General features: G+C 48.2%; 1 protein-coding gene across 4 annotated transcripts in view; it reads left to right on the top strand.

Annotated features, from left to right (window-relative positions):
* The first annotated feature begins 994 nt into the window (after positions 1 to 994).
* Positions 995 to 23040, top strand: part of SHISA6 (shisa family member 6) — a 303888-nt gene continuing 281842 nt past the window's right edge. For 3 of the 4 annotated variants that reach the window (XM_033091133.1, XM_033091131.1, XM_033091129.1), the window contains exon 1: positions 996 to 1736. In XM_033091133.1, the coding sequence (XP_032947024.1) occupies positions 1099 to 1736 (638 nt within the window). In that variant the 5' untranslated portion in view covers positions 996 to 1098. Of the gene's footprint in view, positions 1737 to 23040 lie in introns of all 4 variants that reach the window. The other variant, XM_033091132.1, reaches the window with a different exon arrangement.

Below are 23040 nucleotides of genomic sequence, written 5' to 3'. Positions count from 1 at the left end.
GCGGGCCGGCTCCAGAAGGGGCACTCCCTCCCAAGCTCCCGGCCCCGCTTTGCCGGCCTGGTTCGCTATGTTGATTAACGGGTGTCCTGGGCTTTGGTGACGCGGAGCTTCAAGTGCCGCGAGGTGGGAGAAGCAGAGAAGAGCCCTCCTTCTCCCCGGGCTCCGGAGCGTGTAAACGTGGGTGGCGGTGAGCGGCTGCCCTCCCCTCCCCTCGCGGCGCTCCCTTGTGTGCGGGAGTGTGAGTGCGTGTGTCTCCCTTGCTCCTCTCGCACACGCTCCGGCACCAGTGCAGGCGGCGAGCCCGCGGCTCCCGGCTCGCTCGCTTCGGCCGCTGAGCTCCCGCCTGGCCGCCGCCGCCTCTGCAGTCGCAGCCGGGCATGGTGAGTGAGTGAGGTCCAGCGACCGCGCTCCCCAGGCCAGCTGCCCGACCCCAGCCGCAGCCGGCTCCGTCCCAGGGAGCCAGCCTGCGGCGGGAGCGCGCTGCCGGGCCGGCGGCCGGGGGCTTGGGCAGCCGAGCGGTGCCCGGCGGGGGCGGCCGGTGCGCCCTCGGTGGCCGGCGCGCAGGGCCGCCGGGCCCCGTCTTGGGAGCGGGGTTCGCGCCCCTCCCGGCCCGGAGCCTAGCTCCTCGAGGGCTGCGCGCTCCCTCCCTGCCTGCCTCTTGCCTCCCTCCTCCGGGAGCGCCAATCGACCCACCCCGTGACCGGCTCCCCGTCTTGTCCCGCAGGACCCGCCGGGACAGGACCACGTCGCCGCCGCCGCCGGGAGCCGCGCTCCGGGTCCTGCCTGAGCCGATCCGTGCGCGGGGCCGCTCCCGCTGCCTGCGGGGGATGGGGCTGCCCTGGAGGCGCGCCGAGCCCGCAGGGGGAGCGCGGAGCCCGCGCGCAGCGTGAGAGCAGAGCAGCCCGCGCCCGGCCGGTCTGTGCGCACCGCGCGCCGCCGTCGCCGCTGCCATCGTCCGCGCCTCGATGGCGCCATCGCCCCGGCGCCGCTGACCGCCCTGCACCGCTAACCCGGCCCGCGCTGTCGCCCTCGGAGCCCGCCGGCCGGGGCAGCGGCCTGCCGCGGAAGCTTCCTCGCGCCCTCCCGCCCGGCCCCGCCATGGCGCTGCGGAGCCTCCTGCTGCTGCTGCTGATGCTCTCGCTGGAGTCCCTGGACCTGCTGCCCGGAGCCCAAGGCGCCCGCGGCCGTGCAGCCAACCGGACCCTGAGCGCCGGCGCCGCTGCCGTCGGGGGCCGGCGGCCCGGGGGCGCACTGGCCCGGGGCGGCCGTGAGCTGAACGGCACCGCCCGAGCGTCCGGCGTCCCGGAGGCGGGGAGCCGGCGGGGACAGCCCGCGGCGGCCGTGGCGGCGGCCAGCGCGGCCGTCACTTACGAGACGTGCTGGGGCTACTACGACGTGAGCGGCCAGTACGATAAGGAGTTCGAGTGTAACAACAGCGAGAGCGGCTACCTGTACTGCTGCGGCACCTGCTACTACCGCTTCTGCTGCAAGAAGCGCCACGAGAAGCTGGACCAGCGCCAGTGCAACAACTACCAGAGCCCGGGGTGGGTACAGACGCCCAGCACCAAGGTGGTGTCGCCGGGGCCCGAAAACAAGTACGACCCGGAAAAGGACAAGACCAACTTCACCGTCTACATCACCTGCGGGGTGATCGCCTTCGTCATCGTGGCCGGTGTCTTCGCCAAGGTCTCCTATGACAAGGCCCACCGCCCTCCGCGGGAGATGAACATCCACAGGTGAGAGCCTTTGCCGGGTGCCCACTCCCCACCCCCCAGTGTCCCCCGCAGCCCCATCCCTCTTAATGTGCTTCCCTTGTCCTCGTCATTCGTGGCATCACCATGTTTCTGCGGAGTCTCTAAAGTCAATTTCACCCTTGCTGCTTTGACATGCAATAAATCAGCGCCTCGTGTACCCTCGTCTCCGTTTCTTCAGAACCCGGACACAGGTTCGAGGTACTAGGGGCATTTACAAAGCAAAGTAAGGATTGGTGGAGTCCATGAAGTACGAGTGTAAGAATTTTACCAATTCCGTAATCCTGGATGGGGATCCAGGGTTTAGTTTTCATGGCATGGAGGCACTTTGGTGTAGACTTGTTACATTTGGTTTTGAGTCAAACCAGAGCTTCTTCAATATAGGAAACTGACCAATGTTAGAACCCTGCAGGAAAGAGTACCAAGTGACTTAGTGTGTGAACTGGATGGTGTTAGAGATGGAGGAGATATGTAAAGGAGGCCTCCTGGGTGAGGAAGGAATAAAGATTTATCTGTCCCACATTGACCAAGGGCACGTGGTGTCTCCTATTGTAAAGCAACTGGGTTGCTTGTCTTTCCTGCTGAGCCTGGAGGACTTGTTCTCTTAAACCCTGTAGGCAGGACTCTCCGAGTTAACACTTCTTGCTGTGTGAAACCTGCTGGGCATCTTTCACTGCTTACATTAGGGAGGCGGTGGGGGCTGCCTCCTACCAAAACTTCTACCAAGAGCTCAAAATATGGCAGTCCCTGATTTCACCCTGACTGCCTCCAACCCGACTACTCTAGCTGCCAGTAAGCCCTTTGGGAAGTCAAAGCCCAGAGAACAGGAAACCAGCCTCTTTTTACAACTCCAGGAATGAAGCACCCAGGGGATATAAACTTAGCTCTGCTTCCAGTCCCCTTGTGATGGTGAACGGCTGGATGTGGTTCAACAGAGTCCTTTTAGGGAACAAATCCTGCCTTAGGAAATGCCTCCGTTTCTGGCATTTGCCCAAGTAACCAGGACCACCCCGCCCCCAGACCAGTCCTGCTTCTGAGTTTGCCCAGGAGCCCCTCACCCTGAACTGTACACCTTTAGCTCATCTCTGCACTCTGCTTGTTATCCTTTTGGCCTGAAAACCTTCTTCCCTCGCTGCTGTGGTCATTCATCACCTGTACCTTGATGAAGAGAGAGAGAGGCAGATAGAAATTTCTAGGCATGATTTTTTTCCCCCTTTGATACTGTGAATGTTGAGAAAAGATGATACTCCCTGGCAGGTTTTATTGAGTCAAAATCCTGAAAGTGTGGCTAGTTCAGTCCTGAGAAACTCTGGTGTTGGAATTAGGGTGTTTCCAGGAGTCCCGTGTATAACCCTCACTCATCACCCTAACGTGCCACTGCCTGCCATTCAACTCCCACCTTGTTTCTCAGGTAGTGGGTCTGTGCCTGGACTCATCCTGGGAACTGATGGAGGAATTGTGACAAATGATCCGGGGTCAGTGCCTGGTCTCAAATGCAGAAGGCAGGTGGGATGGACAGCAAAATAAGGACAAGACACTCCCTGGGTCTTATCTGACAAAGAATTCTCTCTTTTGGCTCATCTTGGAAGACAGAGAAGGTGTTGCCTGTGGGCAAGCACCTTCCTGAGCATATGGACCTGGTCCTTATCATCCCTCTGTCTCTGTTTCCAGGCCCTGAGGGTTGTCTCCTTTTCCCTTCTCCTGTGGTCCTGGCTTCTCCTCACACCTTCCGCTCTGGCTGTGGCCTCTTTCTGGTTGATTCCCACAAACCTTTCTTTGGGTTTCTTTTTTCTCTGAGCCTTTGTTCTCTGCTCTCTTAGAGACAGCTGCCCCCCTGCCCTGACTTTGCCACCTCCTACTGAGTTTATTCATCATTACATGGAAGGATGCTGATGGTATTTAGATGCTGGCGTTGGCCTGCGTTCTATTGGCCCGTGACCCTGGAGATATCACTGTCCCTCGTGGTGTTTTCTCCCCTCTCCACTGACCACCTCCCCCAAAACTAGGATGAACGGTGTATGTGTGGGTGTATGGCTCAATGGTGATGCCACTGGGGGCAGTTTCTTTCTGGGGTCAGGGAAGAGCGGTAACCATGGGAAGGGAGATGAATTTCAGCCCTCAGACCATTATGTAAATATGGAATGTTTCTCCCTCAAACTCACCTCCTGATTTTATTCAGTTCACAGCACCTCTTCCAGCAGCTGCAGTCTCGCCTGGTCAGAGCTTTGGAAACCGTCGTACTGGTGCTTGTTAGGTAGGGGACAATGCCAGTCTCTGTGTTTGCGGGGAGGAGGGCACAGAGTGTGAGAGATCCATCTAGGACACTCCATGAGTGACCTTGGGCAGGTCGGGGAAACTTACGTTTTAATACTGGATAACTCAGACACAACAGTGTCCAATCTTGACCGCTTCCCAGATGTGTCAGGGTGAATGTGCACATTGCAGGGAGCTGCTCACTGACTCCTGCGTGCGTGTGTCACCATGATTCGTCTCACTTTGCTCACACCTCAAAGGTCGCTATTCCAGGGAATTTATTGGGCAAGATGACTCGTTAGGGAATTGTGGTAGGGAAAAGGAGAGCGTGGTGGCAAAAAGATATAAATATTTACACCATAATGAGTTTTCCCAGGAAGAGGGGGTGAAGAAAGAAGGTATACTGTTCAGAGGTCAGCAGAGAAAGTGGGCTATGCAATTACTTATTCCTTGAAATACTTCAGCAAAGACATTTCCTTTCTGAAAAGTCAAGGAGCTGATTCTCGTGTGATTCTTTTTGAAGATGGAGTTGGGTAAGCAGGGGCCGAGTGTGGAGGAGAACTGCCTCACTGAAAGGAAATCTGTGGGAGTGTCAGAAGGGGTGAAGCCCTGAGATCAGCCATCTGCCTCCTCCTGGGGTTCCCAGGCTGGCCAGCCCAGGCACACACATTCCTTAGGGCAGGGCTTCGTTTCACTTCTCCAGCCCCTGCAGGAGGTCTCCAGAAGTGGTTAGACCTTGCCATCCTGCTTCCATGTGAGAAGTCAGGGTCTGTAGTGGAAACTCAGCTCCCGGGTGATTCTAATAGATGAGCATAGTCACACTGAGCTGGACTCCAGGGAAGAGAAAGAGACGGGCAGAGGGATGCTGTGCTCTGGACCCGGAGAGCCCACTGGATATCAGGCACCCATCTTTCCCAGCTGGAACCCCGTTTCCCACCAGGATGCAAAACTCACCTTTCCCTTCTTTTTACCTGTCAAGGCCTAGGCTCAAGTTGATGGACCGCAGGCATCCACAGCTTTTCATGTTTCACAAGCAGTTTCTGCAATGCTTTCCTGGGGCTGTTTGTTCAATGAGGGGCTGCCGAAGTTCTCCAAGGGCAGGGGCTCAGCCCAGGGAATGCCCTCGGAGACTGGCTCCCTGGTGACATTCAATTCCAGCCTAGATGTCTCACAATCAGATTTGTTCCTCTTCGCCCTGAGTTGATTCATTAGTGTCTTGGAGATGAGATTCATTCTGAGGGAGGAACTGTGTGGCTTTTTAATTTTTTTAAATGGCTAATTAACAGATGGGTCAGGAAGCTGTTAGGATGCTGTAGAGGCAGTTGGTGAAGTCAGAGCTGCCATGGGTCTTCCTGCTCCTCCATGGGGATGGAGGAATTCGGGGGTGGGGGCAGGGTAGTGCTCAGCAGTTGTGGGAAGAAAAACCTGAGCAAATGCTTTCAGGAAGAAGGAAAAGTATTAGGAGGTGACTCCTACAGTTATCAAAAGGGTCCTTCATCATTCGGTTCCTCTGTTTATTTCTAGAAGAATCAAGGGAGTACTTTGTTCCACCTTTTCTCCCTCCAGAAATTAATTACAAACCCAAGCTCTGTTTCTTCCTCACAGACCACACAACTGCAGGACCACATTGCTGGATGACTTAGTGAGTTCTCTCCCTAAGGTTCCTGGGCAATGAATTGTCAAATCACCCCAAACACTCCATTTTTTGAAGCACTCTGGGCTCATTATAATGAATTGAATCTAATCAGAGAGTCAACTTGGTTTTTGCTTCAACTATAGCAGTTCAGTTGGAAGGAAGGGAAGAAAAAGCATCTCGCCTTGGACTGAAGGTCTCTCAGTCTTGCATGTTTTCCATTTTCTTTGAGTAAAAAAACCCAAAACAATGCACATAGGGAAAGCAGTGAAATTGTGGAAGAATTTAAGAAGGCTTATGGAGGACGAGTTCAGGTAAGGACACCAGGAAAACAGAAAGGAGCAAAAATGGTAAAAGGAGGAAGGTAATCAGGTGAGAAGTGGATAGTGTTGCCCAGACCCGATGCCTGGTTTCCTCCTGCTGCCTGCAGCCACGTGCATATGCATTCATTCAACTGATGTGCCCTGCTCATGTGCTGTGGGCAAGATACGTTTCAAACTAGAAAGCGGATATTGCCTTGGACACATGAGGCTCTCAAGGTTCGTTCTTGATTTAGCAGGCCAGCTATGCAAATATTTTTCAAAAATTCCCGGAATTGGCAGTTCTCCCTGGTATGTTCCTTGCTGTCCTCATGTCCTCTCCCACCCCATCCCAAGCCCAGAAGCCATGCGCATTGGTCCCTCTTGGCCCCCCTCAGGCTCAGAGCGCTTATATCGGGAGGACTCTGCTGCTAAGTTACCAAGAGTTTACCCACAGGTCGAGGCTGCCCAGGCACAGGTAGAGAAAAAAAATCCAATTCATTGTTTTCAATCTGTTTTAATGAGAGGTCAGATTGACTGTGCAGTCGATTCAAATCAATCGTGCCGGAAGCAGTGGTTAAGGCAGCTGAAAAAATGAACTGATTGAAAGAGGTTAATTCACTAGCCCTAGCCAGACATGCTCATGGATCTGGAAAAGAAGGGAACTACACCAAAAGAAGCTGCATTCTTCCAGTGTCACTGCCTGATTTCTCCAGGGCCTGGCAGGATTGCCTTTATATCTTAACTTTCTGGCTCCTTTTCTGTACTCAGTGAGAATCCTCACCACTTGTTGGAACTAGCACCCAGCTACTGGCTATTGCCTGTCACCATACTCCTTCCTCTGCCACGCTCCCCCCATTCTGAGTCCTGCACAATCTATTTTAGAAATTACGGTGAATTCAAGTGCATTCTGTCATACAATTTTTGACACACACACACACACACACACACACGGACACACACACACGGTGCCAAAAAATGTATACACATTTTAAGAAAGGAAAACTGTATTAAAATTGTAATACGCAATATATACCGATAACAGAAGATGAATAGAAGTCGCGTTTGACTTTTGCAAGTACAAGAGGTGCTCAAAGTGGTTGCCATCAGCGTAATTTTAATACATTTTTTTCCTTTCGTAAAATGTGTAATACATTTCCTTTCTTAAAATGTGTATACGCACATACACACATTAGAAGCACAAAATTACTGGTGTATAAGATGTCTAAGACTGGTGATGGGGAAGATGGCTCTGTTGGACCATATTAGGGTTAAATTCATTTTCAAAATACATTCTGCTATAATTTTTTCCTGTTTTTATTTATTTTTTTTGGGGGGGGGAATTCCAACCCATTATTTTTCCCCGAGTCACATTTATGACCTCGTATTTCTTTTTGCAGATACTGCAGACAGGGACGAGGGGTTGCTGGGAGGTTTGACCAGTGAACCCCCAGTGGGTCCCAGTCCGTTGGCCTTAAGAAGGCTTATTTCAACCCCCTTCAGGACAGATTGCTAACCCTGTCTATTATTATTATTAATTATTAATTATTCCTTTTCTTCTCCTTTTCCTCCTTCTTTGCTAGATGTAAAAGCAGAATGTTCTGAAAAGGCAGAGTAGCACTCTCTGTTACTTTGTCATCCATTACAAATGCAGGCAAGTCATTTAACCTAACTCCCTAATTTTATAAGTAAGACAAATGACGTCCAGGGAAGCTGGCTCACAAAGCCAACGTTGCCCTGCTAGAGGGTGAGTGAACATGAACTAGGTGCCTGGGTCCTAGCCAACACTGTTCCCACGGTACTGCTCAGCCCCATCTTGCCCAATGAAAATTGTTCTGCTTTACTTTACACACGTTTCTTAGTCATCACCAAATAACTTTCAGATTAGAAATATGAGTGACAGCTTTCTTCTTTCTCTTTCTTCCCTACATTTTTTCCAGCCTTTCCTCGCTCAGCTTTTCCACCCACTATAACGATTTCCATTCATTTACCCTGATCCTTTTGCAGTTTCTCCACATATCCTTTATTTATTTTTTTTTTTTAAAGAAGGGCACAACTCACAGTGGCCCATGTGGGGATCGAACCGACAACCTTGGTGTTATCAGCACCACGCTCTAACCAACTGAGCCACCCCTCTCCACATATCTTTTTAAAAGGGCAATAACCTGATCTAAGCATCATCCTTTAATAAGATTTGATAATGTATTGAAGAAGGAAGATACAGCACAAGCCAAAGAGTTGTGAACCAGAGCAACGGGCCGCTGAATAAAACCGTGGGCAGAAATCTTAATTAAAAATGGGCTGTGAATGCTTTCCGTCTTTCCCAGAGATGGGCGGGAATGCTGAGACCTACCCGTTCACTGAGTTTCAGCTTTGCTGGAAACCAGACGCCTCTGGGCATCCTGTGGGCCTGTGTTTGGGTGATTTCAGGCTTGTCCTCCAGGATGGCTCCTGCGTATCTAAGACGGCTCTGGGAGCCACAGAATACATTCACTGGTACCAGTCCCACCGTTTCTCAGCTCTGGGCCAGGATAGCACAGGGCCAAGGTGAATACAAGGTGAGGAGCCCAGAGAAGCTTCAGGTCTGCAGTGTGCCGGATTCTTCCTTTGAAAGAACCAGGACATACATATCCTAATGTGTTGTCCTTCGAAGTAGTCACTGTGGGAGGCCGCACACTGATTCTTCCCTGGAAAGTGTTGTCACAGTTCTTCTCTTGGAAGTGCTTTCAGAGCCCATGGCATGTCATTGTAACCTTCCATAATGGTAGCATATTTTTATCCTCTTAGGGTAGAGCCGATTCTCATAAGCAGCGATAAGTCATGGGGCTGAGGCTGATGAATGAAATAGGTGATCAGCCAGGAAAAAAGTGCCTCCAGTAATGAGACCTGCTCTCCTCGGAGCTGGGTCAGCCGTCTCCAAAGGCAGGTGCCCAGAAGAAGCGATCTGGTTGGTAAAGCATGGCAGCCCTGAAGAGCAGGCCGGCTCTCCGTGGTGACCACATCGAGGGGCTCACTCCTCATGGTGGGGGGGGCATAATTACTGGCCTTAAGAAAATCAGCTTCATGCTGTATCGGTGTGTCAGGGCAAATAGTACAGGAGTTGGGAGAGGGGAGAAGAAAGGAGTCAAATATGCAAAAAATAAATAACTGCCCAGAAAGGGTGTGTGGGGGTGGGGGTGCGGGGTGGGGGGAAGAATGCCCCACATTTCTGTGTGAGGTAGTAGACTGAGCTCAATTTAGATTCCTAATTTGATTCTAAGGGTAAAGGGACCCAATTTCTTTGGGATGCATGTGCCCAGACTTGGGGTCAGAGCCAGGTGATCTCCATTGCCCTCCCTCCTGTCCACCGAATGCCTTTGCCTCTGTAATTTGGCATTCAGATGAGGTCCCCGCTTGGTCCAAACAGCCCGCTGAAGCAGAAATGTTGGCAAGCACAGGAAGATGGGCTTCCAGGGGGCATTGCTGGTAGATTCCAAGTGCGCATTGACTGTGCCTCCCTGAGTCCCCCCAAAAGTATATGCATTTGACGAGATCGATCACAGCAATGGAGCAGGGTGGGGCAAGCTGAGTTTAAGGGAAGGTGACATGGGGCCACCAGGTGCAGCAGTTGTTGCCAATTCTCGTTCCTCTTTGCTGCTGGAGAAGCAACAGCCTGTGCTGCTCTGGGTGGGGTGACGTTCCTTCCTCTCAGTCAGGAGTTCACGTGTGATAAGGGACTAGGCATTGGCTCTGCTCCCATTGTGTGGGCTGGGACAGAGGTCTGGCCCTGTTGACCCCCTAAAGGGCACTCTGGGAGGAGTCAGTCGTGCTCTGTGGTGGGGGAGCCCACTCGCCTCTGCTCAAATGTCAGGAAGTGGGGAACTCTGTCTCCCTGGAGCTTAGACAACCTCATCACCCTGCAACCCCAGAAAGCCAGGATGGAGGAGGACCTGAGATCTTAGGTGACGACTCAAGTCACACGGATGAAGCAGGGAGAGTGATAGGGAAACGCTCATGAGAGCTCCCGTTCCCCAGGGCTTGCTCCGTACTGGCACCCTGCTAAGCACTTGACTTGTGTTGTTTCACTGCATCCTTCCGTCACCCTCCGAGTCTTGGTGCCCATTTAACAGTCTAAGGACTCAAAGAGGCTTAGTAACTGGCCCAAGATCACACAGCTAGTACATTGCTATCTCCATCTCCTTTGGAGGCCAACCTGGCAGCTGGCTCACCTTCCTGTGTAAATGGTTAGTGATACTCAGATTACTTGACAAAGCAAAGACTTTCCTGCCAATGTCCTGGGACATGTCACAGCAAAGGATGGGGTGATAAGTGACCTACTGCTCGGGGTACTACAGAACTGGGCTGGTGGCTCTTACTTACATTCCATGCAGGCAGGGCATGCGATGTAAGGAGCCCAGGGTGGGTGGTAAAAGGCCTCTTTTTCAAGAATGGATTATATTGGTTGATGATAGTGAAGGCGATACAAAGAAAATATAAAAAAAGCAAAAACAAAATGCAACACCCTGATATTAATTGAGAAAGCAAAAAACAAAACAAAACAAAAAAGCAAAACAAAAACCCCCCACAAAGCCTTTTACAGTATTAAAAGAACCTCCTGGCAATTCCGCGTGAGTCCTAGCTCCTGAGAGTAAGATGGGAGCTAGAGAAAAGGAGCGCTCCGGAGGTGAGAGGATGGACCTCGAGCCCGTTCCCAGTTTAATTACTGAGATGTACAGCTCACAAACAGCTCCATCTATCACACTTCCCCTCCTTGCCTCGTTTACAACATCTAGCACCGTGCACACAAGACACAGAATTTTGGCCGGCTCACTTCTGCTTCCCTGCTCTACTTCTGTTCTTTTCCTGTCTCGATTCTCTTTGCCCTGCTTTCTAATTCCTTGCCCTTCCTGTTTCTTGTGCCCTCAAGCCCTCTGTCCTGAATGACTCGTGAAAAGGAAGGAGTCCTGGGAAAGCCTCCGGAGCCCTGGGCTTTACTCTCCAGCTCCTGTTACTATGGTCAGTGGTCTAGGTTATGACCATGGCGATGGTCAGTGGGGGTCTCACCCTCCCTGGTTTTCAGCTCCAGGGCAGGGGTCCTTGACCGGGGCCCTCATCTGGTTGAGCTGGGTGTGGGAACCATTTCCCTGGCCCACCGCAGGAACGTGGCGCTTCTGTTTTCAGTCCCTACCCTGACTCAGTCCCGCTCCTGGTGAGAGGGCAGGAGACTCCTTGATCCTCCTTGCAGAAGCCACCGTCCCCATCTCAGGCCCCACGGAGGCTGAGTTCCCACCAGGCTCTGCGTGGCTACAACGTTGGCCCTGTGCCCTGCATTCGGGAGAAGAGTCGCTTTCTGCAGGCTTCGCAAACACTCTCATTAGTCCTTGCTTTTTTGGCATTTGGTCCCATGTACTGTTCCCATTAGCTCCGGCATTAAAGTCTCATTACTTAGGACATCTGTCCTTTGGACATATTCGTGGTTCCCTTAGCCAAATGTCCTCTTCTGGGAGGTATGATTTCCACCGAGACAGTCACTTCTTCCCTCTTCGGTCTTGCTGCCCCAGTGAGGAGGGATCTGAACCCTGAGAGGGATTGTGGGGGCAGGAGGAGTGTGTTCATTTTAAGTGGCATCTGAGAGTGTTCCACAGCCTTCTGAGGTCCTGGGAATGCAGACCCTTGCTGTTACCCCTAGGGCTCGAGCAGGGAGGCGGCTGAACCCCATAATAGCAAAAGTGTTATTGCCGGGAGAGCTTTTCTTCCGTGGTCTTAGGATCAGCTTCAGATTCCATCAGTAGGGAACTCTGATGACAGGGCAGCTGTGCTGAGGGCAGCGGGGTCATGTTAGCCCACCTCCCTGAAATGACGGGCTTGAGGCCCAGAACGAGCGCTCCAGCCCTGCGGAAGAATCTGGATTCCAGCCTCACCATTGGACTGGCCCTCTGACTTTTCACTGCATCCAACGAAATTTGCCTGAGCTTTCCCAGGATGCTATCCTATCCTATGGATTTGGAAGGCTCTTTATACTCTGGGAAATCACAGCTTTTCAGTTCTCAGATCCTCAGCAGCCAGCTTCTTACTCACCCCTCTGCCAGCACCTCCTCCCCAGCCCTCAAATATTTGTGAAGAGAATCGGGTCTTTTAGTAGAGGATCTGTCACTTTCTCTCTCTCTCTCTCTCTCTCTCTCTCTCTCTCTCTCTCTCTCTCTCTCTCTCTCTCTCTCTCGCGCGCGCGCGCGCTCTCTCTCTCTCCCCGCTCACATCTTTAAAATGTTCCTTCTTGTGCCTTTCAGTGTCTTTGTCCACTATTGCTTCTTTCTCCACCTGTCCTTCTTTTGAACCCTCCTCCCTTCGGTTGAACTGTGTTCCTTTCCTCTCTCCCTCCAGTTCTCCTTCTTGAACTTGTCCTGCTGTAACTGCATCAGTTCAGACTCCGTAGATTCAAAATTTCTGTACATTGGACCTGGGAGACGTTGTTTTTCTTTTCCCTATCTGATAAAAAAGCTGTGATGAACAGATTAATAGCTCACACACGACTGCAAAGATTGTGCAGGGTACATAAATCATGCAGAAGGACAGACTGTTTTCAAGCAGGCTCTTCTGTAGACAATTGGCATGCTAATTACAAATCATTCTGATCTAGTCAATAAAGTAGCTCTCCAAAGATCAGGGATATTTTTGTTGTGTTTGTTTGTTTGTTTGTTTGTTTGCCTAGTTTGTAATCCTGCAATGGCTGGGGAAGCAGTAAAAATGCATTTCCTTTAAAGTGTTTTGTAATTTCCATGTCTGTTTCATTCATTGGGATTAGCCGGCCCCCATTTCTGCTGAATTGGTAACTGTAGGCTGCTTCGAGTTCCCTTTTTAATTCTTCTGGGGGTTTCTGCTAATTTTCCCTCTTCTTGTTTCCTTTCTTTTCTATCTCTCTGAGTTTTTAGAATCCAGAAACTCACTCTTTTGGCCTTGGGAATTCTGTTCCAGATTATGCCACAGCCCCAGAATGAGGGCTGGCCTCATTCTCTTCTGCCATAGGATGACCAGCTGGGCGCTAGAGGTTAGGGACCTGGGGGCAGACTTAGCACGACTTGCCCTGTCTCTGGGAATCAGAGGCCAGTGGACTCTGTGTTTGTTCTCTCTGTTTTTTCTCGATTGACCATGCTGCCTTTATACTCTGCTTCTATAGAAGAGAAGCAGAAACCTGCTTCTATATCACTGTCCCCAGCACTACTGTTTGAATTAAGAAGACAGGATCGCAGCTACAGGATGTACTTACACAGTTCCTGGGCCCTTCATAGAAAGAACTTTGACCTCTCTCACTTCGCCTGCTTAGGTGGCTCTTGAGGGACACCTAGCAAAGCCCCCCTTTTCACTTTTAAAGGTTGTCATTCATCTTTCTTTACCTTAGAGCATTTTCTGGGAGCTGACATAGGAGGCAGGCTAATTCCAACTTCTGTCATTTTCTGTCCCCATGACCTTGGGCAAGTCCCATTGCCTTACTCTGGTCTGTTAGCCTGGTTAGGGGATGAGGGCTATCAAGTTGTGGAGGTGTGTTCTCTCGCTCCATCTCAGCACACCTGGGAGGTTCAGGAAAACAGAGCCTATATCTGTACTTTCAAATGCAACAGCCCTAGAGTATGGGAGAAAAATGCATTTTCCTTGCACACTTCATTCATACCGATGCTATCTGTGAATGGCCTTGTGTAAATGCTTGTTTTTAGCATCCTAGATTCAGACTTTCTTGATTGAAAAGTACACCTGAAACCTATGGAACTTTACTAACAACTGTCACCCCAATAAACTTTAATAAAAAAAAGAAAAGAAAAGAAAGGTACTTATGAAGTATTTTAGTGCTTCTCCCTTTAGGTGCCAGATCGCCATTGCATTTAGAGCTGGGGCTCTCCTACACCTCGAGATGGTCCATTCTATTCTTAAGATACAATTCTAGTTCTCATGGGCGGGGGGTGGGGGGGCGTTGATTTCTCTGGCATGAGGTCTGCCGGAGAAATGGAGCAACCCAGAAGAATGTATCCATTTTTCTGTAGGACAACAAGACATCTCTTTGAATTGCAGCCAAAGCCCCCTTCAATCTTCCTGTCTCTGGATAAATATCCCTAGTTACAAGTCTGTTTCTCATGAGACATGGTTTTAAATCTCTGTGCCTGGGCAAATATTGTCTATATAGAAAAGGGATTATAATTCTATAGTGAAACCACAAGTGACGTTGTCAAGAGCAACATGTGGGTCTCAGTCATTCAAATACAATTTAAACACAATTTAAACACTTAAAGATAAACAATTTAAACACAAAAATTCTTTGGGGAAATTTGGTCAGTGTCCAGCCCTCAGCACCAATCCATCTCCTCCACCATGATGTCAGGAGGACACAGGTGTTTGCCTGTTTGGTTCCTCTCTGTATTGTAGTGACTAGAGCAGTGCCTACCTGGCACAACATAGATACTCCGTAAACAGGGTTGAATGAATGAGTGAGTTAATTAAAGTGGAGAGGATGTGGGGTGGTCTTTATTTATGTACCCCACCCTTGCAGTGGTCGCACTGATACGAAGATACTTGAGCTTAATATAATGACAATAGTGTTTTTAGTTTTTTTTTTTTTTTTTAAAGAAGGAAGGAAGGTAGGATGGAAAAGAAAGGAAAGAAAGAAAAGAAAGCAAAATGGAGGTAGGAAGAATGAAGAAAAAAAATAAGTGAATTTTTTGCAGAAAATGTAGCCCTGGCCAGTTTAATCCATTTGCCGTTTTATGTCCCAATAGAATCCTGGTTTGGTTTGCTCCTGATGTAAATCCCTTTGCTTTTCACTGGGACTTTATCTCGAAGCATCCTCGCACGCTATTGGAAGCGCAATGTGTCATGGCCGTGCAGAAAGGAACACTCTCTTTGCAGTCGGCTCACAAAGGCCAAGTTCAGGGTTCAGCGAAAAACTGGTGTATGACCAGATGCTTTCCTGTCCTTAGGCCTGAGTAGAAAGTATGGGAAGTGGGTGGTCCCCTCCAGGATGACCCAGGGACACAGCCATGCCATGTGGTTCACTCTCTATGCCGAGAGTTTTGCCATCGGGCTTTACTGAGTCATTCCTCCAAGACTCCCCTCTTCCACCTATACTTTTGGTGTGGTCCTATAGGCTGAGCCTCTGTGGACACTGGGAGGTCATGCTTGGATGCATTTATTAGTTAAATGTTTATATAGTGCATACTAGGTGCCAGGGTCTGTTCTAAGTGCTCTACTGATATTAAATCGTTTAATCTCCATAATAACCCTAAGAGGTAGACGTTATTTTTGGCCTTATCTTTTCAGTGAGGAAACAGAACCACAGGACACTTAAGTAACTAGCTGATGATCACCAATACTGTACACTAAGTGGCAGGCATGCTGACCCAGGCACTCTGGCTCCAGCATCCCTATGTCTAACCACCAGGCTATACCACCTTCATGTTGTCTCACCTGTAGAGTTAGGTCCGTGCCCATAGCCAATCGAGAAGATGACACCAACGGTCACAATAACAGCCGCAGCTGCTGCATTTATTCACGCATCTATTACCTGTGATCGAACAAATCTCGGAGGCATTTTTGTTTTTCCAGTTCCAAGTGGTAGTTTGCACTTGACATATCCAGATCTTTGATTCATCCTCAGACAAACAATCCTAATAATTTCTAAAAAGTCTGGGCTTGGTGTCGATGCTACTAAATTTCCCAGGCCTGGGTAAATTTTCGAATGATTCATGAGGCAAGGAATGGAGTGTGTGGAGACGCTGCTCTGGGATGAGTGGGGCCCCAGGGGATGCACATCCACTCTCTGCCGAGCCCACGGCTGGTCCTGGAGTGGCAGCCCCAGGACAGGTACCTTTTGGGATGGAGCACCTTGGCCTGCTTGCCGGAAAAACAAAGCAGGCAGGCCGAACCTTCCCTCGCCGAGTTCTGCGATGTTTATTGGCTGTGATGAATTCTAGTTGTGCCGGGGACAGCTCAGACCTGCAGAACGGCTCAGTGCAGATGCACAAACATTGTTACCACAACAAAGGAGATCTCCACATCCATTCGGAGCCTCTCTGGATGAGGAGAGCCGTCTTGTACACACACAAAGCCGGCAGCTGTGTTTTTCAAGTGGACTGCAAGAGAACCAGGAATAAGGAGAACTAAATTAAGCCATTCTCCGTGGTCTATGTTTATTAAAAATATATTCACTTCCCTTGTCTGGAGTGTATATTTCAGAGAATGAAAGGACCCTGACTGCCCAGTAGAGAAGGATGAGGGTGAGCTGAAAAAGGACGCTAGCTGTTCCCAGGCTGTCCCTGTCAAGTTAAAGCTCAGTTATCTGGGACTGAAATAGCCAGAACAGTGTATTTAACTGGAGTAGAATGTCTGCACTCTACTTTTAGGAGAAATCCAAAAGAAGTGGCTATCAGAGATTTACTTAGGAAAAAGAAAAACCTTCCATGGTTTGTCCTGCAGTTTTTATACGAATAGCTCCATTTCCTAGACTATCTGCATTTTACTTAGTTTTCACTGTGAAGAGAACTAAAAATTAGACTGGTGGCCCTCTCATAGAAGAACCTTGCATTAAAAAAAAAAAATTGTATTCAGTGTACTCTACTTAAATAGGCAGGAATGCTTTTATAAAATTCTTCAAAACCAAGAGTATTTTCAGTCCTTAGGAATAAGAACATTAACCAGAATAGCTTATTAATGGATTATTCATTTATTTGGCTTTCTATCATATCTATCCAACAGCAAAACTTTCTTCATGCTCCTCCTGAAAAAGAGAATGGGCGTGATGAAGGGTCTAAACTAACCAGCTTGCCTTGCTCTCTGCACAAGAAAACTGATTGAACACTAGCTGAACTTATTTTCTCCCTTCCATGATGTTTAAATGGCTTCGAAATCCAGAGACACTACAGAGACAGGAGGATGGTTTCTATTTGTCCCTCTTTAGTGAGCAGTGACATTCACGGGACCCATGTGAAAAGCATTAGTTGAGGTCAAAAAGACTTAGCAGATGAACTGGGGCCCCCAGGTTTCCCACTTAATTTGGAGGTGGGGGTACCTAAGTTTTACCATCTGTTCAGTGACTGAAGATTGTGACAAAAAATTCCGTTTTATTTTTTATTTGGCACTCGTTTGCCGTGTTTGTTTTCAAGCTTGGAAACTCCATGAAGCCTAGAGACTCCTGGAAAGAGGGCAGGAGCTTGGTGTAGCAGGACTCTGGCTCCTCTCTCGGGTCTCATGCAGAGCAAGGGTCTAGTGAATTATATTGGTGTTCTACTCAGAATTGCATTTGGCCAAAAGGTCTCCTGGTAAAGCAATGTAAAAACTTTCAGAGCTGTTGAATACTCTCTAAGGTGAATAGAACTGGGCAGTTGAGGGGCAGCTGAGTTCTGTCTGGGTATATTTTTATACTAAAGATTGACCACTCTAAAATATTGTGTTCAGAGACCATTGCTGGGACATAGTATGTGGAAAACAAATATGATTAAGTGATGGAGCGTTGGAATGGTGGAGGGGTGGGTGGGAGGGTGGGTGGATGGATGGACATATGAATGGATGGAGTGTTAGATGTATGTATGGATGGATGGACGGATGGATGGGTGAATGGAGTGTTGTATGTATATATATGTATGTATGTGTATCTGTTGTACAGGTGAATGGATGGACAGAGAATGGATGGAGTGATGAGGGATGGATGGATGGTGTGTCAGATGTGTGTGTGTATGTATGTATGTACGGACAAATGGCTGAATGGATAATCCAGTGATATAAAGTCAGCTTCTGTAGTTTACTACATGTTTGAAATCTATATTTACCACTTACTAGTTGTGTAATGTTGGGCAAAATATCTAATCTCTCAAAATCTCAGTTTTCTCATCTGTAAAATGTGGCAACCGATAGCACCTGCCATATGAGGTTGTTTTGAGGATTATGTAATATACACATAAGAATTTAGCATAGTTTCTGACACATAGTACTTGCTTAATAAGTGATAGCCTTTAATTTCCTAAGCAGGCAAGTCTATGAAGCAAAATTATGAACAAGGTGTTTTTTTGTTGTCATTGTTTTGTTTTTATTGTTTAGGGAAATCTTTTGCTATTTTAAGAAAGATTTCATGTCTTGAATGCAGGTGGCAGCGCATCAAAATGTTGATTGGGCTTGGTCCCTGGTGTTGAGATAACACTTAGGGAAATTCAAACATACTTCCATTTCCTTGGGACCACTGACAATATTAACCAAGGTTTTAAGCAAATAAATAATTGGTCTTGACCTGAATCACTCATTTACTAATTGTTTCTCCATGCCCAATATTAAGTGGCATTTGCTAAATTAGCAGACCCAGCTGGAGAGATCAGGAAGACGTGTTCAGGCTGCAGATTCAAAGGAAAATGAGACGTCCTCATATGTAAGAGGCAGTCTCAGTGAGCCAGACGCTCAGACTCAAGTCACAAGCTCTGGGTTCAAATTCATTCCTTCTTGTTCTAGTCCTAGGATTAGTCTGAGCCTCAGTTTCTTGTTAAAAAGCTGGGGTAATAATAGCTACGAAGCTCACAGGGTTAGGGCGGACATCACCCTGGATAAGGCAGATGAGCACATTTAGAAACTGTTTAAGTGCTATGCAAATGTGAGATGGTACCTCAGTTAGGCAGATGGTGAGTATCCAAACGAACACTGAAGAAAAACTCTCAAGTTACCTGGCCTGGGTGACGGAATGACGGTTCTCTCTCCATAGATGTGCTGCCCAGTTAATTTGCTCTCCTCTGCCTGCCACCTTGTACAAAAGCCAAGAAATTCACATGCCGAAGGGAGCGCGAAGGAGGGCGGTTATCCAGATAATTCAGGCGAAAAGCATTCTTTTGTTTGACATATCCCGACATTACAGCAGAAGTGGCACTGGGGGGAGGGGCAGAGTGGAATGAGTGACAGTGAGCACGATTTTTCCAGTTCTTAAAATAGACACATGTGTAGCATGGAAGGGCCGGTGCGGCATCACTTGGCCGGGAATCTGTGCCCCTCACTTGCCCATCTCCATCTCTTTCCCTCTGATGCTCTTTCTCTCTGAATGTCTCTTGCCTTCCGGGTCGCTTTCTTTCTCTGAATTTCTCTGACTGTTTTTACCTACTTGCCTCTGTCCCCCTTCGCTGTCTATCTCCTCGTCTGTCTCTTTCTTTCTCTCCCTCGTCCTTGAGTTTCTCCCTCTGCCTCTCTCTGTCTCTGAGTCTCTGACTCACTCACTCGCTTTCCATCTGTTTGGCTCCATTTTTGTCCTTCTCTCTCCACCTGTTTCCTTTCCCTCTCTATCCCTACCTCTGTCCTTGTGTCTCTCTGTTTGCCACTGTCTGTCTGTCTACCCTTCTCTCTCCTTCGAAGTCTGTGTCCCTCTCTCCGGTCTGGAAGCTGCCACCTGCTGTTTTACAGAATTCACTTCCCCGTTCCTCAGTGGCCAATTTTCTTTCCTGCGGTTAGAAAGTAGCTCAGGCCTTAACCCATTTCCTCCGGCGTATCCAAATTAATTAGGTGAGACTGGGATCGTACATTTCAGAATTAGAAGAATATTTATCAAGCACCCTGGAGAGAAGGGGATGGAAGATGGAGAGGAATGGGAGCAAGGAGGGAGGTCACTGAGCTGAGGAGCTGAGGGAGAGGGAGGGGGGTTGGGGAGAGGAGAAGTAGCTGGCAGAGGGGTTCACTCCTAAGGATATGGTGTCTGGAAATTAGGGCCACCTTTTCAGTTGCCAGAAGGCACTGGAGAAGGATGGATCTTGGACAGTGGTGTTCAGGAATCAGGGAAGCCCACCGGGGAAGGGTGACTACCCTGGCTACCATGCTTCTCATTGGGACTGCACAGGGCAGGGTCCCTACTGTACCCAGATAGCCTGTCACTCCAGGTATACCTTCCTTAGCACGTCCCTCCTCTTGGGTTGTGCTGCTCTGCTCAGCCCAGCCAACTGGGCATTGTATCCTGGAGAAGAGGATACAGTGCCAGTTATTACCTTCAGGTGGAGACAGCCTTGCTACAACCCTGTTAAAATTCATTCTCCAGCAGCAAGCCACATCCAAGCACGCCAGGTATCCACCCAGCCTGATGGTCTTCACCCCTCCGTCATCAGAGCCTGAATCCTGCAGGGCTTCTCAGGGGATGGCACCAAGAGTCTCCCCATCCTGGGAGAGGTGAACTCAGTTTGAAAATCTCTGCTGCATCCTCCTTGGCCAGTGAACCCCAGAGTGAATCTGAAATTGCCATTTACACTGTGATTGTGGACAAGAGTGAGGCTGGGCTGAAAGCCCTGTAAGGCTGGGACAGGGACCTTCTTCTTTCCTTTCTCTGTGTATGTAACATAGCTGGGCAGTGTGCCAAGACCTGAGGATGCGCTGATGGCCCAAACAGGCAAGGTTCCCTCCTTCGGGACGTTCAGGTGTCTCAGAACCTAACCCAAGTGTCCAGTCTTGGTATGGGCTACCCAGTACATACCTGTGCAATAGATTGCATTGAGCCTTAATCAAAGACCCACTTCATCTGGTGCTGTAGATCAATCAGGGTTTCTCAGCCATGCCACTATTGGCATTTGGGCCCATATAATTCTCTGTTGTGGGGGCTGTTCTGTGGTTTATAGGAAGTTTAGCAGTACCCCTGGCCTCCACCCACCAGATGCCAGTGGCACTTCCCTCTCTCTCCAGTTGTGAGTACCAACAATGCCTTCAGATATTGCCAAATGTCCCAGGGGGGACAAAATCACTATGGGAAACGACTGATGTAGATTCAGACTTCACCTACTGGAAGCAGTGGACTTAACCACAAGAATCCATACTCCTTCATGGGCACCAGACAGGTCGGCATCTTTGTAAGAACTTGGGAGGCAAGAAAAAGAAAGGACAATAATATAAACCTTTTCCTTTGTAATAGCAGCTTTATTGAGATGTAATTTACTTACAGCATAAAATTTATCCTTAAATCTTCAAGTGTACAATTCAGTGATTTTTGTACATTTACAGAGTTGTCCAACTATCATTGCTATCTAATTTTAGAACATTTTCACCTTCCCCCCAAAAAACCCCATGCGTATTAGCAATAACTCTCCATTTTCCCCTTTCCCAGCCCTTTGTAACCACAAATCTACTTTCTATCTCTAGATCTGCTTAATCTGGACACTTCCTGTAGATAGAATCAGTCATGCAACATGGGGTCTTTTGTAACTGGTTTCTTCACTTAGCATGATGTTTTCAAGGTTCATTCATGTTGTACTATGGCTCAGCTCTTTGTTGCTTTTTTAAGACTGAATAATAATAATCCATTGTGTGAATACACCACATTTTGTTTATCTATTCATCAGTTGATGGACATGGATTGTTTCCATCTTTTGGCTATTATTAATCATGCTGCTATAAACTTTCACAGACAACTTTTGTGTGGACACATTTTCATTTCTCTTGGGTATATACCTAGGAGTGGAATTGCTGGGCCATATGGTAACTCTGTGTTTAACATTTTGAGGAACTGCCATACTGTTTCCCAAAGGGCCTGCACGGTTTTACATTCCCACCAGCAGTGTGTGAAGGCTCTAACTTTGTTACATCCTTGCCAACATTTGGTATTATGTGTCTTTTTTGGTTATAGCCAGCCTAGTGAGTGTGAAGGGGTATCTCATTGTGGTTTTCATTTGCATTTTTCTGATGACTAATGGTATGGAGCTACTTTTCATGCATAGCTTCTTTGGAAAAATGTCTATTTATATCCTTTGTCCATTTTTAAATTGGGTTGCTTGTTTTTTATTGTTGAATTGTAAGAGATCTTTATGTAGTCTGGATACAAGTCTCTTATCAGAAATATGATAATACTTAAAAATATGCAAATGCCTTTCCCGATTCTATGGGTGGTTTCTTTCTTTCATTTTCTTGATGGTATCTTCTGATACAGAAAAAGTTTTTAATTTTGATGCCGTCCAGTTTCTTTCTTTCTTTTGTTGCTTGTATTTTTAGTGTCGTATCTAATAATCTATTGCTAAATCCATGGCACAAAGATTTACTTCTATATTTTCTAAGAGTTTATAGTTTTAGGTCTAATATTTAGGTCTACGATCCATTTTGAGTTAATTTTTATATGGTATGAAGTAAGGGTCCAACTGCATTCTTTTGCACGTAGATATCCAGATGTTCCGGCATCATTTGTTGAAGAAACTGTTCCTTCCCCATTGAATGCTCTTGGCATCCTTGAAAATCAATAGACCATAGATCTATTTATTTCTGGGCTCTCAGTTCTATTCCATTGGTTTATAATTCTGTTTTAACTTTTAGCTCACTATTTTCTTACCCTGTAAACATGGTAGGAACGTGTCTTTGATCAACAGTGAGATAAAGGAATTAGGCAACTTGCATGCATGTGTGGTTAAAAAAATAAAATACTTATCACATTTTGAAGTTAGAAGGGATCTTAGGGGGTCGTGTTAGTATAACCCTTGCTTGGCTAATGGGCGTGGGAGGGAGAGATTAAAGTTTAATTTTAATTTTAGAGATGAGCATATCTGTCCAAAGTTTCACAGCTCATCAGTGACAGAGCTGGGATTAGAACCCAAATCTCTTGACCTTCAGGGCAATGCTTTTTTCTTATTCCCAGGCCCTGAACCTCAGGTCTCTGACCCAGACCACAGGTCAGCCTGAACTTCCTTTACCAAACTAGCGAGCTTCTATGTTCTCCCTCACTACTTGGTCCACTGAAGTGAATGGGGGTGGCGGCATGTGTCTGCTCCTCCCTTTGCCGCCTGAGAGAAAAGAAAGCTAGTGAGGGGAAAGCATTTAGAAAAGCTAAAATTGCTGTATAAATGTCACTGAATGATAAGATTGCCAGCTTGATGCTCTTCTCCCAGGAAGGTTCAGCATGTCAGAGGCCGCATAATGGAAGGAAACAATTCACTCTCAGACACGTTTTTTTAAACTGCCAGGGTTGTCAATTTCCAAGGGGGCAGAGTGCGGGAGTTGGAATTCTAGTGTGAATGAACCCTGCGGTGGGCCGGGCTGTCTGGGAGAGGCCTGGAGGTGTGATACCTTACCCCCCATACCTCAGGGACACCCTGAGTAGATGGAAGAGTCCTTGCCCAGCTTGTGCAAAACAGGGGTTCACTCAGACCTGAGGAACCTG

Source organism: Rhinolophus ferrumequinum, chromosome 21, assembly GCF_004115265.2.
Source record: "Rhinolophus ferrumequinum isolate MPI-CBG mRhiFer1 chromosome 21, mRhiFer1_v1.p, whole genome shotgun sequence".
Lineage (NCBI taxonomy): Eukaryota > Metazoa > Chordata > Mammalia > Chiroptera > Rhinolophidae > Rhinolophus > Rhinolophus ferrumequinum.
Note: the sequence above shows the minus strand (reverse complement) of the source record. Positions and strands in the feature narration are given on the sequence as shown.